At 42.0% G+C, this 22,254-nt stretch overlaps 1 protein-coding gene across 1 annotated transcript in view; it reads right to left on the bottom strand.

Moving 5' to 3' along the window:
* Nucleotides 1–589: 589 nt before the first annotated feature.
* LOC310792348 (scavenger receptor cysteine-rich domain-containing protein DMBT1-like) overlaps nucleotides 590–22,254 on the bottom strand; it is a gene marked incomplete at both ends in the record, with an annotated part of 42,022 nt that continues 20,357 nt past the window's right edge. The window contains 5 exons of the mRNA XM_083654069.1: nucleotides 590–643; nucleotides 3,302–3,510; nucleotides 16,117–16,428; nucleotides 16,518–16,550; nucleotides 17,344–17,455. Of these exons, the coding sequence (XP_083510195.1) occupies nucleotides 590–643; nucleotides 3,302–3,510; nucleotides 16,117–16,428; nucleotides 16,518–16,550; nucleotides 17,344–17,455 (720 nt within the window). The remainder of the gene's footprint in view (nucleotides 644–3,301; nucleotides 3,511–16,116; nucleotides 16,429–16,517; nucleotides 16,551–17,343; nucleotides 17,456–22,254) is intronic.

The following is a 22,254-nucleotide window of genomic DNA, read 5'->3' as shown; positions in this document are numbered from 1 at the left end:
TCATAGTGATGTCATAAGAGCAGAATCATCGTATGGCATCACTGATGATGTCATAGGCACTGAGCATGTCATAGGCATTGTGACATCATCAGTGATGTCATAAATCATCTTATATAAGCGAGTGACATCACTCAGCAGCTGAGCTGCAGGTGAGGCCGCACAGCGGCCAAGCTGGGTATGCGAGCTGCAGGGCCAGCTCGGTGAGCTGCAAGGCAGGTGAGCCCGCGCAGCGTGGGCAAGCCTAGGAATCGAGATGCCTAGTATATGAAATATTACATTCAGAGAGTCAGAGAGCAGCCTGTCATTCTGGAAGCAGCTGAGGATGTGATGGCTGTTCAGTTACCTGAGCAGATCAGCTCCAGGCTGGAAGAGCTATTATATGGGCCCATCATAACTGCACACTCTCTCAGATCAGACTCAGACCCATCACAGTGAGGATGAATCCCCCATACAGATCTTTCTGAGGAATCCACTCTGCTTCCTGTTGAAACAGCAGAGCCACAGTCTAGTTGTCTACACACTACAGCTGCTGACTTCAGGCTCCAGGAATAGTCCCAGTCATTCAGTGGTTTCCAGTCTCCGTGGTGTCTCATCTCCAGTGCACCAGCACAGTGGCTGGCTCCTCCCACCAACGTGACTCCCTCTGAACAGAGACAAGAGAGAAATTAATTAGTAAAAGAAGTTGATTCAAACATAAATTAAGCCAAATCCAAGCTGCAGCTCCTCGTCTACCTGAGCAGGTGAGTCTAACAGCTTTGTCAGGTGAGCAGGTGTTTCTAACTGAGCCTGTGCTTCCACAGTCCAGCAGAACAGACTCACTGCCTTCACACTGGAACTCTTTGGTCCACATCGGAGCTTCTACTTCTCCGTAGAGCACCCCCTGGAGGACTAGAAGAGCTCCACAGCCAAGCTCCCTACAGACCACCTCTGCATCCTGCTGGTCAAAGTCAGCTTCACACACTGAGGACCATGCCTGGTTCGACTGGACCTCAAGTCTGCCTGAGCACAGACTAGTCCCATTCACCAGCTTCACATCTGGAGAGAGAAAGAGAGAGGGGGGGGGGGGGGGGGAGAGAGAGAGAGAGAGAATTGTATTTTGCAAGCCGTTTATTAACTCACTCCACCATATAAACTAACAAGCCAAACACCCACAAAACAAACAAGCAAAATAATCATCAGGAACATAAATGGAGGGGGTAAATAAATACATAAATGTTGTATACATTTACACCTACCCCTACTTACCCCTATTTACCCCCCCCCCCCCCCCCCCCCCCCCCCCACACACACACACACACACACACACACACACTGCAGATGTATACCTTCAAAACATAGATACACACAGGTCAGAAATACAATAGCCTACATAACCAACTTCAAAATCCAAAAGACAAGGAGGCATCTTACTGTACAGTATTTTGTTATTGGGGGGTTCAATTCACACCAAACTTTTGCATCTTGTCAGAGTGATTTTTTAATTATCAAATTTTTTGCCAATGTTGCATCAAAATGTAATTACTATATTATATTTCACACCCTAGCCTACATTTGGCAGTGCCAATGTTGTTTCTACTGCAGATGGCAGATAAATACGCTATAATACTGTAATATGTGCAATCCAGTGTAAATCTGACATGTAGCATGTTAAATGAATGTTAGACTTATTTTTGTGATTATTATTTTTTGCTATTTAAAAGAAAATCAACTTTGTCTACGAATTAAAGAATTACTTTTTTTTTCTTTTTTCTTTTTACAAACGACCTTATTTCCACCTGGATTTATGTTTTACAAGTCACCCTGGATAGAAATTTCTGAGAACGATTCACCAAATCAGCGGGATGTTTACATTTACTTCCGGGTACCCCTGGGTCCACACATTATAATGGCGGTGGACGGCACAAACTGACGTGTTGAAGACAAAAACAGACAAAGAAGACAAAAATGGTTCGTCCGTGTTGTGTTGTTGTTTAATATCATTCATAACAACACTTTCACTAACGTTAGTGGAGACCAGACTAGCTAATTTACCTGTTGGACCAGACTAGAGTAGACTTGAAGCTAAATTAAATTGACGTGGCCAGTAGCTCTGTACCAGGCTCTTTCTCGCCGAGAAGAGCCTGGTGACGCGAGGTTACTCTGTCTGTAACGTTAACGACTCTGCAAAAAAACAGCGAGTTTGACAAACAAACAAACGTTATTAGCTAGCTAACACTACATAAAACAAATAAAGAAGAAAGGCTAGATACGTCGGACAAGCATGTTTACCAACCGTTTAACCATTTAAATTGAAAGTAGTCGGCCGAAAACAACGAGAGGGTTTGACAGCATTTATTTGACAACACGCACATTTAAACCTGCCGCCTTCCCCAAGTGGTACCCGGAAGTAAATTTGTTTACATGGTGACGTCACGGTGATTTGGTCTATAAAGCCACACAACGGCCTGGAACAGATGCCGTAGGCGTAACATATGTGTCTGTGTCAATCTCAAGGCCCGGGGGCCCGGCCCGGCACCTCATTTTATGTGGCCCGTGAGAGCTAACAAAGATTTTCGCTAATTCTAGTTAGTAATAGTTGTAGGCTACTAGTTGTCTGCCATTATTTTTCCTATAATTCTGCTTTCAGAGCAGGTTATTCATTAGAAAGTTATTACAAAAACCAATAATCTAATCAAAGGCAATTATGTAATATGATAACAACTAGGCAGATGATACATGTATTTTGTGTTACATTTACAACCGGCCCTTTGAGGGCAACCATAATGCTGATGTGGCCCGGGATGAAATTGAGTTTGACACCTGTCCTGGGAGCACCTGCTAAGCATGCATGAACATCCTGTAAATAGCTTATTTTCTGCCATGCACCAGCTCATATCCTTATTATATGATACTGGCATGAATGTGAACCGCTCTATTGAGTGCATTAACGCATGGAGTGTGTTAATGCACAACGTTAGCCTCGACGTGAGACTCAGCCTTCATGAAGGCTGAGTCTTGCATGTATAACAAAGCAGCAACGTTTTGACAGTTTCCACAGCAAATTATAACAGGAAAACCTCCTCCTCCAACCTCTAACAGAAAAAAAGTATGTGATTTTTTTCCTTAACATATTATTATAGTTATTAGTCATTAATGGGTTAACCAGAGACAAAGGAAATAATTTATTTGAGATAATAAGTGATCAAAAATGCTTCTTACCTGAACAGACAACACCAGCGTCCTCCTGGTGACCACAGTTTTGTATTGCAAATCCATTGTGAGGGCAGTCAGTTAGAAAGCGTTCATTTCCTGAACACGTCACATCATCAAGCCAGATCGGGTCGATTCCTTCACCAAACTGGGCATCTTTAGGGGCATCCACTGCCATCCCACAGCCCAGCTGCCTGCAAACCACCTTTGCATCTTTCAGGTCCCAGTCGTCATCACAGACTGTTCCCCAGCTGCTGTTGTAATAAATTTCAACTCTTCCAGAGCACAGAGAACCACCAACTAGTCTGATCTGGCCATCATCTGTCAGACACAGGAGATATATCATATTTTTGATAATATAAAAACACAAGATTTTTCTTTATGCTTAATTTATAGGGAAATGTACTGACCTGCAGCTGAAGATGAGGTAAGGACAAAAGCGACTAGAGGAGAGAAAAGCACAGAAATACTATGTTGCATGTGATATATGAAATAATTCAATTCACCAGAATTCAATTCACCAGAGTTTTTAAAAGATTTACAAAACTGTCCTCATTATTTAAATACACATCCCATCCTCTAGCCTTTTTGAGGAAATGTGCTCCTTTAAAAAATATTGACATGCATTTCTGCTTAGACAACTTCATCGTTAAGAGAAACATGACAGATGGTACACGCAAGTCATTGATTATTTTGATTTTAAACTTCATGCTCTTCTATTGGTTGGGGACATTCTGACCCTTCGGTTTATAAAACTTGCTAAACCTGTTAAATGCATAGTGGCTAAAACCAAGACTGTTATGTCAGTTCCTTAAAAGTTGACCGTTTTTAGAAGGTGCATCTGACAACAGCAATATACGTACCGCTGCTTGGTAAATTGCTTGTCTTTCTACTTCCCTTTCCAATAAGAAACATTTAGCACTTTTAGAGTTAGCTGCCATTTCCCTGATATAATAATTTTTAAATTGTTTATTTGCTATGCTACCATATGAAGCCAAAGAAAACTTTTCCTGAGGCAGGGAAAAAAGATTGTTGCAGAAGTGGACTGCACATCATTTAAGAGCATGCAGTAGAGTTAATGATTACATTTTGCCTTAATAAACACAAAAAATACTTCATGCTAGTTTGCCTTTACAGGACAGTGTGATATTTATGAGTCATACAGACTGCAGTGTGTTGAACCTTTGAAAGAAGCAGCAGCAGCACACAGTTTACTCACCGAAGACCATTAGTTTCAACATGCTGGTCAGTGTCAGGAGGGGATCGTAGAGCCAGAGCTGCACAACAGAAGCACCAACCTTGTTCACAGCTTGCAACAGAAGTGACAGTGGCTTTTACAGACAGATAGACATGCTGCACAAAGTGCTGCACATAATATACGTCACAGCAAAGGAGGTGAGAAACTTGCAGCATTTCACAACTCAACCTCAGTGTTTCCACAGTAAGTGTTTTTAGTGTTCTGACAGAAGTGTTTTTTTCACAGAACCACAAGTTGCTGCTCTCCCACAGGCTAGTAGGGGCTTTGCCCAATCAGTTGTATCCCCCACACTTGAACTCCTCTTCTACTCCTCACGGCCTCGCCGTGTGACCCTGATGTCTTTCAGAGGCTGTAAAGGGCTAATTTTTAAAGCTAGAATGAAGATACAGGGGTCATATGAAATTAGAAGACCTAAGCCTAAGGCATCCATTGGTACCATCCAGGCCATTTTCACATTGCCCCCTCAGAACTTTTAACTGCCAGGCCTGAATTGGGCCCACTATCCACATTTAGGTTTACATAGTTCACAGCATTACATCCAGTAATTCTAATGTCACCAGTGGCGTGCACACTGCCCAGACATTTTGGGGGGCACCTTGTGCGGCACATGGAACCGCCGGCTGCCTTATTATAGTAGTGAGATCAAATAAACAATAATAACATTACAGTAGCACAGATGTATTACCGAACGGGACCAGGGGCCCAAGAGCTCAGGAGGCCCATAACCCAGAGCCTCTTCACAGGGCCACCGCGTCTCTTACCCAGGCCTGGGACAAACTGGTCCCTTACACCACTGATATGGTATTCATAATAGTTGTCTCAGTCTATATGAGGATAAAAACCCACCTATCTTGTCTCCATACTTTGTATCTCTCTTCCACTCTTTTCCTCGTTATCTCTCTCATGATTAAAGTCCTAAATTCCCACATCGCCCTGCTGTAAATTACCCATGTTTAATACATTTTTTAAACCAGTGGCGCAAAAGAAAATGTGAGAGGAGCTAGGAAGGAGAGCAGAGTTGAATTTAAAAAGAGGAAGGATGGATGAGAAGAAGTAACACAGAAAGGAGATGTTTGGCAAATGAATTGTGACATTTTGGCGCCTCATCATCCCCAGGATATTATGACACACACTGCCTGCCTACAGGCACCGATCGCACATGGACACACACACGCGCACACACACACACACACACACACACACACACACACACACACACACACACACACACACACACACACACACACACTCTCAGTCTCAAGAGTCTCCCTATCATAGTTTCTGTTGACTAGGTCCACCATGGCACACAACAAGGCAGTGAAACAAATCAACCCAGAAAATGTCTGACTGTGTCTTAATGGTCACCTTGTATCAGTGACAAGGAATTACACAGGCAGTTGAATGGTTAAATAAGATTGCTTTATGAGCAGGGCATTTTTCTTTTCTTATTCTTTCCTTTATTTGCATTATGCTGCAATTGGAAAATGAGCTAAATCAATGTTGTGCTGTGCATGATAATTAAGGATTAATCTCCCAAAAATAGACCAACAGTATGGGTAAGACTGCTTGGTGACCAAGCCAGACTGCTACTTTTTCTGAAGGCAAATTGGAATGGCCTATTTGTCATTTGGCAATGTTTTGGTACATTTAAGGCAAATAATACATGATACAGTAGATTACTGCAAGTGTTAATGATGTAATGTAGACCTATAAGGTTACTACAAAATACTAGATATTCAGCTAAACTAGCTTCATGTGTGATTTAGGTTCGCCAAACCACAATGTGAAGTTAAAGTAAATGGTGGGCCTCTAATAAGAGATTTTAATAAAATTAGATTAACTCAAATCTCAAATCTCAAATCTGAGCTTGTAAAAGCCCTGGACTATGTCATCGTCAGACTCAACAGAACCAGGATAATGGATCATCTGATCTTTCGGCCTTAAAATTAAGCATCATCAATTAGTCTTGTTTAGTGTTGGAGCAGAATAGCACATAACAAGTCGGGAAACACGATGCATGTTGAATACTGCAGAAATTGACGTTATGGCCATCATGTGGTGGTGGCTGTTACTTCTGCAAATGTTCTCAAGTCATCTGAGGGATACGTGAGATAAATACATACACATTCACACACACACACACACACACACACACACACACACACACACACACACACACACACACACACACACACACGCACACACACACACACACACACACACACACACACACACACACACACACACACACACACACACACACACACATTCTGTAAATGGGATATATTGACTGGAACCTGTGAGAATATCACTAATGTACATATAGAATATGACTACAATGTAAATATAGACGAAACATTGTCCAAAACAAGTAACATTATTCCTTCAGATGTTTCTACTTTGTCATATTTTAGGGCAGTGAGGTTGGATATTGTTATCGCTGGGCTGACTGACATTGACATACACTGGTGCTTTCTACAGTAGATATTAGCATTGTTCGATTGACATGGTGTTGCAGGATGTGATGCATATGACTGTACTTGTCTACATTATTGTGTGTTTTATGTTGAGTATTCTCGTATTGTTGACTTCGTAGTAGCCTAGGCTATGTCCTTTTGATGCACCGCTATGTAATTCTTTTCTTGATGTAATTATCTACTCTACCGATCAGGGGCGGTTTTAGCATCAGAGCTTTGGGTGGGCTCAGCCCACCCAAAGGTCATGGACCACTGAACCCCTAGGGGGGTCCGGGGGCATGCCCCCCCGGGAGAAAATTTTGTACAGTTTCAAGTAAAAATGGATCAAACTGGCGCACTTTGAGATCAAAATGAAGAGACTAGATCTATGAAGAACTACACACATCAATATCTTCTTTACCGTTCTGTGGTTTTACAGCAATGAAAAAATAATTGTTTCCCTATATATACTATATATATTCTGCATACAGGTTACTATATGGTAGAATTATGCTTGCATAAATAATACCAAAATCACTTCAGGGGAGTTTCAAGTAAAGTAACATTTTGCTTTGTAGGCAAAACAAAAGTAAAATTAAATCAAAAGGGAACTTCCTAACTTATTGGCTGGAAAAATATTCCGACAAGATAATAATATACTGTAAGCACTAAAGCAGGAGTTTGCAGTCAACTAGTTGAAATTAATATGTGGCAGTATTTGTGGGGGTCAAAATCTATGTAGGGTGTACCACCACAAATAGATCAGTGTATGGGAAACACTGACTATTAAATTGTGTGACTAGAAAGACACCAATAAATCTGAGAAAATGTACTTTAATTTTGAACAACAGCACTACAACGGTGGCATTACAAATGGTATTATGAAATTATTGTGTGAAAAAACAAGAATGCCACTTTTTTCATGAAATTTAAGCAGAAAATTAAAAAATAGTTTTAAAGCAAAAATAAATAATAAATAAAGATAATTTTAACATTGGCTCAATCAGCCCATCTTACTGACCACCAGGGGTCCTTAATCCCTTTTTATTACTCCCATGCCACTGGTACTGTACACAAACAAGGCTGTTTAAATATCTGCCTTGCACTCCCTTAGAGCAGGGGTGTCAGACTCATATTAGGTAGAGGGCCGGATTTGTTCAACTGAGACCTCATGAGGGCCGGATTTTTTTTTTACTAAAATCAATTCGACTCATTTACCCATTTACTTCACAAAAGAAATACTGCTCTTTCCATTTCTCTTGAAACTGCCTGCATTCCGTGTCAACCTTTCTCTTTTTCGACAGCATCTTGTTCAGGGGCGGACTGGGATCATAATTCAGGCCGGGCATTAGATACCAAGCAGGCCAGGCCGATACGGGCCGACGCGCGTGCCGGCGTCAGAAAAATTTGGGCCGTTTAAAGCTCAATTTGGGCCGTTTGAAGCCAGATGTGGGCCGTTTGAAGCCCAATTTGGGTCGTTTAAAGCCAGATTTGGGCCGTTTGAAGCCCAATTTGGGCCGTTTGAAGCACAATTTGGGCCAAGTCCAATTTTACAATGAGATGCACCCACTTTAATCCTGAATAAAGTAATAAAACCACTAGTAAACCAGTAGGCGGCGCTTGGCCTGCTGTTCAGTGAGTGGCCTGACTGCGGCACAATTTTTTTTTTTTTTTTTATTTGCAGGCCAGGCCAGGCCAGGCCACCGGGCATTTGCCCGACGTGCCCGATTATGCAGTCCGCGCCTGATCTTGTTGATTCTTTTGTTTTTTGGTAGGTAGCTGAATGCGCGATTCAATTCCAGCGTGGCATCATGGCGGCTTTGTTTACACCTGATGACCTACTGACATACTTCCTTGCAGGTTAATTAACTTATGAATGAACTCTTAGCTTGCTTATTAGCCACACGTAGTTCATGATAATGGGGTGCGAATTTAATAATAATAATAATATATATATATTTTTTTTAATATTCCAAAACATCTCGCGGGCCGGATGAAACCTGCCCGTGGGCCGGATCCGGCCCGCGGGCCGTATCTCTGACATCCCTGCCTTAGAGGGAAATAACAAGCCTGTAATAACTTTTATTGAGATACTGAACTAACATCACAGCAAGACATAAGTGATGCCATGCACGCATGTTAAGCTATCGTCATCATCACATCAGACAGGCTGTGTAAAGCAGCCACTTGCGATTCTGAAGGGCTTAATTTCATTCAGATAACAAGGGACCCGTTTGAAAATGTTTGTCACTTATGCCCATATGTTTCTCAAAAAACATCACATCCATTTACACCCGCTTACTGCGAGCTAGCATGACATGGCTGGCTGGTGCCATGGTAGCCTACCTACCTTCCTCCAGTCCACATGTTTGTCTGGCAGGCACAGCGACAAGTTCTTTTGTTTAGCCTACGACAACGTTACGTGCTAATTTGCATATCAATATGCGCTAATTAAGTAACTACTAACGACTCTGACTGCTCAATGCTCACCTCAATTTCATTGATCATGAGTGGGGAGAACGATTGTGTGGACTGTGGAGGACCACTTCGCTGCTGTACTGTGTGTGTGACCTGTGTGAAGTGATGTGGGATTAGGCAGATAGATGGAGGAGGGAGCGCCTGCGCAGCCGCGGTTCTAGAAACTTTTCGGGTGGGCTGAACCCCCCTAAATTTTTGTCTCAGCCCACCCTAAGAACATAGAGGGGGGGGAGAAACATGCACACAGCGCATTGAGTGTAGTCAGAAACTGCTACTAATGACCACCATGGATTTGGAGAGGGATTAAAAAAAAAAAAAAAAAAAAAAAAAAAAAAAAAAGTTTTTTTGCCTCTATTTTTTTGGGTGGGCTGAGACTATTTTTGGGTGGGCTAAAGCCCACCCAAAAACGGCCTAGAACCGCCCCTGCTACCGATGCCCCATTACATTGCCTAAACTCGCAGATGAAAGGGTATCAGAATTAAATTCAAGCGGTAATCTATTGAAAATGTATCTCGCCTCACTGGTGAAGTTAGAGCACACTATTGACACTATTGTTTGTTTTTCATCTGAGCCCATTATGTCTCCACCACTTTTCAACATAAAATGATGCCCTTGGTCCTTTACCATGGCTGACTCTCCACAGCTTCGGGAAGGGAAAATCTGGGAACAAATTCCTCGCCAAGAAATTTCTTCACCAATGTGTGCATAAAGGTGTCTAGTAAGACATTTCAAAAAGTTGAAATTCAAACTGTGACAGCTGCTAAAAGTTGGGATACCCTGAACCTTATCTGTCAAAATTTGAAAATGTTCTGCAGCTTGTGATGGGTCGAACGAAGAGTTTTTCATTATACTGAATCAATTATTTGCTATGGTTATTTTAGTGTTGTATTATTTCACAAGGCTTCTGGAATACTCACGATAGGACAAGCTCTGCTGTGCCAGAGCAGCTTGTCCCATAGTGAGTATATGTGTGTATATCTGTGTTGTTAACTCTTTGAGACCTGGGTTACGCCACATTGTGCTTTTACAAGCTAGCTAGCGTGCAATATTTTTGCCGGTGTGAAAATGGCTATAGATTATATTCAGAGCACTCAGTAAACATAAATTTACCCCAGACTTTTAGACTGCATCAAGATAGACTTAGCACGGTGGTCGAATCTATAGCCTATCTTAAGCAGGGCATGCACTCACTCTATTAATAAATAATTGTGCTAGCAAGATTCTTATAGGCTACTCATTCTAAATGATCCCAAATACTAAAATCCTTTTTTAAACAGTGGTTTGCAAACTGCCAAAACTCCTTTTGCAGGATTCTCCCTATTTTTAACCCTTTCTGCGGCTGCCGCTGTGCTGCCGATTGGTAATTGATCCCGTTACTGTCTTTCAGAGGCTGTAACAGGCTTTAAAGTGAGCTAGCTTGTCGGGAAGGAAGGAGGTTAAATAACACTCCAAATTCAGGCTAAATTTTGGCTGGGGGGAGAACCATTTTCAAACCTCTCACCTCAAGATATCTGAATGAAAATAGGTTGTGTGGGTACCCACAAGTGTCTCTCTTTGGTTTTACTTTAAATGTATTACTTACTTTAAAGGTACATATTCAAGAACACTTTGTTTTCCTCAACCACCTTTTCCTCTTTATTCATTTTTGTTGTTACAAATAAAGAACAAACATAAAATAGGCAAAATATAAAAGAATCAATTGTATAACACCTTAAAAAGACCATTTCTCAGCAGTGAAATAGACAGGTTTTAGGTCTGACCTCTTAAACGGGTTTCTTGGGCCCTGATCTCATCCAGATCAGACCATGCAAACTTTTAATTCAAACAAAATCTTTAACTAAAAAGTATAAATGTTGAAGTTACACAAGGTGTTTACAGGATATAAGTGATAAGTAACAAAATTAATAATAAGAAAAAAAAGCAATATACAAATGAGTGTTGTAGTATGTGTTTAGCATTCCGCTGACCTGGGTTGGACCAAAAGTAACAGAGCGTCTCCTCTCTCCTGGGTGGTAAAGTTGGTAGAGGTTTGGACCGTCACACTATACTACAAACACTCATGAAGATGAACGATAGACTCTTTAAAAATCTTTTCACAAGTTTGCTTTTCCTCTCCAAGTCTACTGACTGCAGCTTCACACAACATCACAACTCATTTTTCAACTACATTTGAAGCACATAATGATCTATATACAGAGATTTAAAAAGAGAAACAAGCTTGCAGCCTCAGATCTTCAGGCTGCTCTAAAAAATAAAGGTTTATCTGAAGGTAAAAGCCTGGTCTTCTTCTGTTTTCACTCTACCAACTAGTGGAAAGCCCTACATATGAGCTGCATTGTTGCTGACCTGTGAAAACCTCTTATCTCCAAAACATCCGCTTTTAAGGAAAAGCTCTCTCTCTCTCTCTCTCTCTCTCTCTCTCTCTCTCTCTCTCTCTCTCTCTCTCTCTCTCTCTCTCTCTCTCTCTGTCTCTCTCTCTCTAAGTAACTCAATTTCTGTAGAATTTTCTCAATCCATAGAGGAGCATGTGACCCTTCAATTAAAATTAAAACAGGAAAATCACCAAACTGAGTTATGAGGTTTTTCCGCAACAGTGACAATATGTACAGTATAGGAAAAATATTTTGATTTGGAAGCCAAGCAAAATGACCAAATTGTGAAAATGACTTGTTGCTTGCAGAAGCAGCAAAAATAATTTCTTCAGGATCTTGATCACCAAGATTTGTAGATGAGCTCCTCTCCTCCCAGATAAATGAATGGAGGCTGTAAACAGAGCACTCCTGCTGACTGGTGTCAAGCCTTCACCATCTAACATGAAGATCATGGTCTACCAAAGTGCTACAACGTTACTTTTAACATGTTTCTTTTGCTCTGTAGGCTACTTTCTGTTTTTATTCCATTCTTTTAGAGATTAGTATTTAATAGTTTCTTTTTTACTTTCTTCAGTTTCTGAATTGGAACCTGCAGGTGAACATAAATGTGTGACTCTTGTGTCTCTTTCTTCTTCACAATCCCTGAATACTGCACCTCATACTGTAGACTGTGACAATAAAGTGAGCTGAACTAATGGGAAAACTGATGAACTGCATAGAAAAGTATTAATTGAGACTGAAAGGACAAACTCAAAACAATTATCACCCATTTCTAAAGCTGTATTTCATAAGTATGTTTTTGTTAATTTCTGTATTTGCTACACTCTCTAGAGACTCAATTTGCATGGGCTGGTGTTATCATGAATATTTACATCAGGGAGTCATAACTGATCTAATTGGCTGTGAGCCTTCACTGCTGAAAGCTGATTGGAAGAATTGTACTGATGCTGATGGATAGACATTCAACACCTGCATTACCAGATGACAGACAGGGGGCACTCTTTGTTTTCACACATTACAAACTCTGGGTTTTGCGAATGTTAATTACAGAAAAAATTTGCTGACTTCCTTTTCAATTATCCTGATTTTCCTGCTGTGATTTAATTCTGACTTTAAATGGAACAGCTCTGTCATTGTAAAATCTTTCAGGACATTGTGTGAAAGCTAAGTGAAGTGGAATGAGCTCCTTGGAGATCCGACTCTGTTCCCTGAGCTCAGCACTGGAATCACCAAGGTATGAATCCAGCTCAATGTCCTCCTCTCTTCTTCCCCCTGCTGGCCTGGAGAGACATGCCAGCAGCCATCTCTGTTAGTTGATCACACCTCTCTAATAAGCTAACAATATACAGTCTAACAACTTAATTGAACCCAAACCTCCACTGAGTAAAGATGTTCAGTACCTTGAAGTAGACACAGAGGGTGGTCAGCCCCAACAACACCACAGTCGGCAGCAGGCCAAGTAGCCTGATGATGAAATGTGTTGTATAGCCTGAAACAGATTCAGAATCATCACATCAGATCACCTGACATCATGAGAACAGCTCCCTTTAAAGATAGAGTTAACGTTGCCATAAAACGCATAACTCATGCTTTGTTGAAATGATTAAATGGATTGTTAGCACTGTCACATATATTGGATTCATGTTCAGATTCTCCTTCAGGTTACCTGAGACAGTGAGAGAGAGGGGCTGGCTCTCAGAGGAGAAGCTACGACAGGAAAGATAGATGTGATAAACACAGCTGTAGATCCCTTCGTGGACGTGGTCTGCAGCAGGAAACAGGAAGTGGGCAGCATGATTGACAGCTGGCTGGGTGTAGTTGTGTGCTGTGTTGGAGGAGGTGAAGGTGAGGTGGAAGGAGCCTCCTGGGTACTGTGGCTGGGTGGAGCAGCTGATGGTGAAGCCAGAGCCCATGGATACCTGAAGCCCCTGCTGCTGGGCCTCGGAGACCCCGTCCATGGAGGGAGAGAGGGAGATGATTGGCTGAAGCACATCTGTAAACAGAGAGGGAGATGATTGGCTGAACCAGCAAATATCTAAACAGATTGCTGATGAAGACTTGAGAATACATGTTACTGATATATCCTAATGCCTCCTTCCTCAGTGACAAACAAGACTGTTTTCTCCTCATCTGTTTTGTCAAAGTGATGAACGCTGATGGTTGAAAGGCAACAGGATTAGTCTGTTAGCAGCCACTGTACAGTACAAGACAGATAACTGCATTTATATGTATAGTACAGAGGAGTCAGAGAGCAGCCTGTCACTGTGGAAGCAGCTGAGGATAAGATGTTAATGATCAGAGTTACCTGAGCAGATCAGCTGCAGGCTGGAAGAACTATTATATGAACCCGTGTTCACTGCACACTCCCTCAGAGCAGACTCAGACCCATCACAACGAAGCAGAATCCTCCATACAGATCTTTCTGAGGAATCCACTCTGCTTTCTGTTGAAATAGCAGAGCCACAGTCCAGCTGTCTGCACACTACAGCTGCTGACATCAGGCTCCATTCATAGCTCAATCGAATGTAGTGGGAGCGGTCAGTCAGTTGTCTCCACTCTCCCTGGTGTTTCATCTCCAGTGCACCAGCACAGCGGTTGGCTCCTCCCACCAACCTGACACCATCAGGCTCTTAACAGAGACAAGAGAGTAATTAATTAGTAAAATAAGTCACTTCGATTCAAACATAAATCAAGCGAAATCCTCTACCAGCTCCTCTTCTACCTGAGCAGGTGAGTCCAACAGCTTTCCCAGGTGAGCAGGTGTTTCTAACTGAGCCTGTGCTTCTACAGTCCAGGAGAAGAGACTCACTGCCTTCACACTGGAACTCTTTGGTCCACATTGGAGCCTCTACTTCTCCATAGAGCGCCCCCTGGAGGACTAAAGGAGCTCCACAGCCAAGCTCCGTACAGACCACCTCTGCATCCTGCTGGTCAAAGTCAGCTTCACACACTGAGGACCATGCCTGGTTCGAGTTGACCTCAAGTCTGCCTGAGCACAGACTAGTCCCATTCACCAGCCTCACAGCTGGAGAGAGAGAGAGAGAGAGGGGGGGGGGGGGGGGGGAGAGAGAGAGAGAGGGAAAGAGATAGCGGGAGATAGAGGGGGAGAGAGAGAGAGAGAGAATTGTATTTTACATGCCGTTTATTAACTCACTCCACCATATAAACTACATTCAATACAAGCCTAAAAACGTATAGCTAACAAGCCAAACACCCACAACATACCCCTACTTACCCCTATTTTACCCCCCCCCCCCCCCCATCAAAATGTTTTACTGTAAACGGTAATTACTATATTATATTTCACACCCTGTAGCCTACATTTGGCAGTGCCAATGTTGTTTCTACTGCAGATGGCAGATAAATACTCTATAATACTATTATAGCCCTGTGTGATCCAGTGTAAATCTGACATGTAGCATGTCAAATGAATGTTAGACTTATTTTTCTGATTTGTTTTTGTTGCTTTTTAAAAGAAAATCAACTTTGTCTACGAATTAAATAATTGTTTTTATTTTATTAAAAATAAATTACAAATGACCTTATTTCCAGCTGAATTTATGTTTTAAAGTCACCCTGAACAGAAATGTCTGAAAACGATTCAGTATAAAGCCACACAACGGCCTGGAGCAGATGCCGTAGGCCGTAACATATGTGTCAATCTGAAGGCCCGGGGGCCAAATCCGCCCTGGTACCTCATTTTATGTGGCCCGCGAGAGCTAACAAAGATTTTCGCAATACAATTCTAATTCTAGTTAGTCCTAATAGTTGTAGGCTACTAGTTGTCTGTCATTATTTTTCCTATAATTCTGCTTTCAGAGCAAGTTATTCATTAGTAAGTTATTACTGAACGATAATAATCTAATCAAAGGCAATTATGTAATATGATAACAACTAGGCAGATGATACATGTATATTGTGTTACATTCACAACCGGCCCTTTGAGGGCAAACATAATGCTGATGTGGCCCAGGATGAAGTTGACTTTGACACCTGTCCTGGGAGCACCTGCTAAGCATGCATGAACATCCTGTAAATAGCTTATTTTCTGCCATGCACCAGCTCATATCCTTATTATATGATACTGGCATGAATGTGAGCCGCTCTATTGAGTGCATTAACGCATGGAGCGCGCTAATGCACGACGTTAGCCTCTGAGACTTATGTTTAATGTGTAGCCGCGTTTTCACAGTTTCCACAGCAAATTATAACAGAAAAACCTTGTCCTCCAACCTCTAACAGAAAAAAAAATTGTTTTCTCCTTAACATATTATTAGAATTGTAATGTTGTTAGTCATTAATGGGTTAACCAGAGACAAAGGAAATAATTTATTTGAGATAAGTGATCAAAAATGCTTCTTACCTGAACAGACAACACCAGCGTCCTCCTGGTGACCACAGTTTTGGTTTGCAAATCCATTGTGACGGCAATCAGTTAGAAAGCGTTCATTTCCTGAACACTTCACATTATCAAGCCAGATCGGGTCGATTCCTCGACCAAAGTGGGCCTCTATAGGGGCACCCAGTGCCATCCCACAGCCCAGCTGCCTGCAAACCACCTTTGCATCTTTCAGGTCCCAGTCATCATCACAGACTGTTCCCCAGCTGCTGCTGTAATAAATTTCAACTCTTCCAGAGCACAGAGATCCACCAACTAGTCTGATCTGGCCACCATCTGTCAGGCACAGGAGACATGTCATATGTTCGATAATATAAAAACACAAGATTTTTCTTTATGCTTAATTTATAGGTAAATGTACTGACCTGCAGTTGAAGATGAGGTCAGGAGAAAAGAGACTAGAGGAGAGAAAAGCACAGAGATACAATGTTGCATGATATATATGAAATGTCCAGAATTCAACTCACCAGAGTTTTTAAAAAATTAACAAAACTGTCCTCATTATTTAAATACACATCCCATCCTCTAGCCTTTCTGAGGAAATATGCTCCTTTAAAAAATATTGACATGCATTTCTGCTTAGACAGCTTCATCGTTAAGAGAAACATGACAGATGGACAGTCATTCTATCTTGCTCCCAGACAATCCCGTGAAAACCTTGTAACTCTTGAACTTAAACTTCATGCTCTTCTATTAGTTGAGGATATTCTGACCCTTCAGTTTATAAAACTTGCTAAACCTGTAAAATGCATGGTGGCTAAAACCAAGACTGTTATGTCAGTTCCTTAAAAGTTTACCATTTTTAGAAGGTGCATCTGACAACAGCAATATACAGTATGTACCGCTGCCTGGTAAATTGCTCGTCTTTCTACTTCCCTCTCCAATAAGAAACATTTAGCACTTTCAGAGTTAGCTGCCATTTCCCCGATATAATCATTTTTAAATTGTTTATTTGCTATGCTACCATATGAAGCCAAAGAAAACCTTTCCTGAGGCAGGAAAAAAAATGTTGCAGAAGTGGACATAATTTAAGAGCATGCAGTAGAGTTAATGATTACATTTTGCCTTAATAAACACAACAAATACTTCATGCTAGTTTGCCTTTACAGGACAGTGTGATATTTATGAGTCATACAGACTGCAGTGTGTTGAACCTTTGAAAGAAGCAGCAGCAGCACACAGTTTACTCACCGAAGACCATTAGTTTCAACATGCTGGTCAGTGTCAGGAGGGGATCGTAGAGCCAGAGCTGCACAACAGAAGCACCAACCTTGTTCACAGCTTGCAACAGAAGTGACAGTGGCTTTTACAGACAGAGACAGATGCTGCACAAAGTGCACATACATCACAGCAAAGGAGGTGAGAAATTTGCAGCAACTCAACCTCAGTGTTTTCACGGAAGTGTTTTTAGTGTTCTGACAGAAAGTGGTTTTTTTTTCACAGAACCACGAGTTGCTGCACTCCCCCCGGCTAGGCTAGGCTAGGCTCAGTTGTATCCCCCGACCCCTCCCCAGATTAACTCCTCTTCTCCTCGGGCCTCGCCGTGTGACCCTGATGTCTTTCAGAGGCTAATTTTTTTAAAGCTAGAATGAAAATACAGGGTTCATATGAAATTAATCCATTGGTACCAACCAGGCCATTTTCACATTGCCCCCTCAGATTTTTGCTGCTGGGGCTGAATTAGGCCCACTATCCACACCAGTGGCGTGCATACTGCACAGACATTTTGGGGGGCACCTTGTGCGGCGCATGGAACCGCCGGCTGCCTTATTATAGTAGTGAGATCAAATAAACAATAATAACATTACAGTAGCACATCTTGTACGTAATAATTACGTACAAGATGTGCTACTGTAATCTTATTTAGACTAGACCAACAGTATGATATGTTTATTTAATTGGGTAAGACTGCTCTCACCACAACACTTGTGTTCAAGATTCAAGATTCAAGATTCAAGATTTTTATTGTCACTCCATGGTACAAGTATCACGTGTGAAATTCTTGTGCTGTGGACTCCGTTTACAACATAGTACAAATATCAATATCAAATCAAATATCAAGTCAAAAATCAAATCAAAATCAAATCAAGTATCTATAGCATATACCTTATTAAACATACAATTAAACATTAGACATACGTAATGGTCAGAATCGGAATCAGAATCAGATATCATTTATTCACCATTATGTTATGTAACATATAGGAACTTGTTTTGGCATTAAAGTGCTTAAACTTTTTTCACATAAAAGGGACAGTCCAAAACAAGGCAAATACAGTGGAACAACAGGACAAGAAAGTGCAATATTTGATGATGGGCAGTGCAAATATTTGGATAAGGGTTCAGGCCCGAGGCAGCTCCCCTTAGGGAGGGGGGGGGAGCAGTAAACCTCTCGTAAACCTGATTGGTTTACGAGACGTGCTGCTGAGGGGAAGAAGCTGAGTCTGTGGCGGTTTTTTTAGAGTCACTGGCAGGCGTAGCCGCCTACCGTGAGGAAGCATGGAGAAGAGGGCGTGACCCGGGTGGTAGCAGCTACAGTACAATACGGTTCGGCTACTACACTATTTGTGTATGTTAAGGAGTCTCGTGGCCTGCGGGAAGAAACTGTTCCTCAAGCGATTTGTGCGTGCTTTTGGAACCCTGTATCTCCTCCCTGAGGGTAACAGGGAGAACAGGCTGTTGTGGGGATGGTTTGTGTCTTTGATGATCTTCAGGGACCTCCTGAGGCACCGCTGGTTATACAGTTCATGCAGTTCTGGCAACTCACATCCTGTTACGTGCTGGGCCGCGCGTCTCACTCCCCGTAGCGCCCTGCGGTCCATGGTGGTACAGTTCCCGTACCAGGTGGTGAAGCCGCCAGTCAGCAGGCTTTCAATGGTGCCTCTGTAGAAGTCCCTAAGGATTTCTGGCCTTAGCCCAAATTTCTTCAGGCGCCTGAGTCCGTGTAGTCGCTGTTGGGCCTTATTGACAACAGTGGCGGTGTGACCGGCCCAGGTCAGGTCCTGGTGGATGTTGACTCCCAGGTACTTGAAGCTGTCCACCCTTTCCACCACTGTGCCGTTGATGGTGATTGGGGGGTGTGCGCCCCCTCCTGTAGTCTACAATGATCTCCTTGGTCTTGGAGACGTTCAGAGAGAGGTGGTTGTCCTGGCACCATTGTTCCAGGGCCCCCACCTCCTTTCTGTAGGCCGTCTCGTCGCCCCCCGAGATCACCCCTATGACTGCTGTGTCGTCTGCAAACTTCACGATGGTGTTCGAAGTTTGAGTCGCCACGCAGTCGTGGGTGTAGAGGTCGTACCAGACCTCTACAACTGTGTCATAGCCCAACTTCAATACCCTACCACATGTTTTCTGCAGACAAATTTGAATGGACTATTTGTCATTTGGCAATGTTTTAATAATATTAAGGTAAATACGAGACTACTGCAAGTGTGTAATGTCGACCTAACTAAGGTTAGTACAAAATAACACATTATATAATATATAAACTTTCAAATCTGTAAAGGGCTCTGAACTTTCTTCTTCATCACCTGTGCTGGCTTGTTCTTCTGGATCAGGTGGCAATACGTCTGCCTCATCCTCCTTGCTGCTGATGGCCTGATCCAGGAGAGCAGAGAGCTGCTTCCCCGGGCTGCCTGCTGTAGCTACCTTTCTTTTTCATTTCTTACTCTTTCCTTTCTTTGCATTATGCTGCAATTGGCAAATGAGCTAAATCAATGTTGTGCTGTGTATGATAATTAAGGATTAATCTCCCAAAAATAGACCAACAGTATGGGTAAGACTGCTTGGTGACCAAGCCAGACTGCTACTTTTTCTGCAGGCAAATTGGAATGGCCTATTTGCCATTTGGCAATATTTTGGTATATTTAAGGCAAATAATACATGATACAATAGATTACTGCTAGTGTTTATGATGTAATGTAGACCTATAAGGTTACTACAAAATACTAGATATTCAGCTAAAGTAGCTTCATGTGTGATTTAGGTTCGCCAAACCACAATGTGAAGTTAAAGTAAATGGTGGGCCTCTAATAAGAGATTTTAATAAAATTAGATGAACCGTTAAACTTTGAAATCTGAGCTTGTAAAAGCCCTGGACTATGTCATCGTCAGACTCAACAGAACCAGGATAATGGACCATCTGATCTTTCGGCCTTAAAATTAAGCATCATCAATTAGTCTTGTTTAGTGTTGGAGCAGAATAGCAAGTCAGGAAACATGATGCATGTTGAATACTGCAGAAATTGAGGTTATGGCCATTATGTGGTGGTGGCTGTTACTTCTGCAAATGTTCTCACGTCATCTGAGGGATACGTGAGATAAATACATACACATTCACACACACACACACACACACACACACACACACACACACACACACACACACACACACACACACACACACACACACACACACACACACACAAACACACACACACACACACACACAGACACACACACACACACACACACACACACACACACACACACACACACACACACACTTGATCTTGAGGTTAACATCAGACTGGGTGTGAGTTCCTGATGTAACATGCTAGAGATGCCTTCAAGTGTTTCCAACATGCATTCATGTGTGTGTGTGTGTGTGTGTGTGTGTGTGTGTGTGTGTGTGTGTGTGTGTGTGTGTGTGTGTGTGTGTGTGTGTGTGTGTGTGTGTGTGTGTGTGTGTGTGTGTGTGTGTGTGTGTGTGTGTGTGTGTGTGTGTGTGTGCGTGCGTGCGTTTGCGTGCGTGCGTCTGCATTTGAAAAAGAGAAAGAATGTCTTCTGTAGTACGCATGTTTGTGTATGAGATACTTTCATGGGGATAAGTAACCTGTACTGTAAATGTCAAAAATATCTATAATCCATCACCCACTCTGTGTTTTACCTGTAATATGATATCGTCACTGTCGGGCACGAAACCTTGTATCTCCAAACGTTGCCTCTTTTTTCCTGTAAATAGATTTTGAGGGTAGCCTACCTCAAAATAACTTGTGAAAGTTTCCGGTACTTTGGACAATGTTATATTACTGGTTATTAATGTTATTATTACTATTAGCCTACACAATGTTAAAATGTGAATGTTTTTTCTTCTTTGTGCTTTTTTGGCGATACAAGGTTTCCGCCCACGCCCGACAGTATGTCAAATGTGTAACGTGTCCAAAATCACGTCCCAAGTAATTGTGTAAAATTGACTGCAAAATAAATCCATCTGTGGTGAGTTGATTTCTGGAGACAATGATTCATTTCACACAGCTGTCCCATGGCTCAAATGGAAATGGTCTAAAGATTTGATTCATGATTTATTTATTTATTTCTACCATGACTCATTGACTCACCAATTCTGGCAGGTTTCAGTAGCAAGGCCTCACTCTCACACACACACACACACACACACACACACACACACACACACACACACACACACACACACACACACACACACACACACGCATACACATGCATCTACACATTTACAACAAAGTATCTACAGGCTGTTACCGTTCTGACTTGACAACTTTATGTTGTTTTTTAATGTTTTATCTGAATTACTTCTTTAAATACCATTCAGCAGCAGGTCCTCTCAGTGTCTCACAGCAGCTTGCCTCTGGTGCTGGGACCTGCATTCTTATTGGCTAAGGCACTTCTGTGTTGTTAACTCTTTGTGACCTGGGTTACACCACATTGTGCTTTTACAAGCTAGCTAGCGTGCATTATTTTTGCCGGTGTGAAAATGGCTATAGATTATATACAGAGCACTCAGTAAACATAACTTTACCCCAGACTTTTAGACTGCATCAAGATAGACGGTGGTCGAATTTATAGCCTATCTTAAGCAGGGCATGCACTCACTCTATTAATAAATGATTGTGCTAGCAACTAGCAAGATTCTTATAGGCTAATCATTCCAAATGATCCCAAATACAAAAATATTTTTTTTAAACAGTGGTTTGCAAACTGCCAAAACTCCTTTTGCAGGATTCTCCCTATTTTTAACCCTTATTACCGCTGTGCTGCCGATTGGTAATTGATCCTGTCTTTCAGAGGCTGTAACGGGCTTTGAAGCGAGCTAGCTTGTCGGGAAGGAAGGGGGTTGAATAA

This window comes from Poromitra crassiceps (genome assembly GCF_964638095.1).
Source record: "Poromitra crassiceps genome assembly, chromosome: 17".
In the NCBI taxonomy this organism is placed as follows: Eukaryota; Metazoa; Chordata; class Actinopteri; order Beryciformes; family Melamphaidae; genus Poromitra; species Poromitra crassiceps.
Note: the sequence above shows the minus strand (reverse complement) of the source record. Positions and strands in the feature narration are given on the sequence as shown.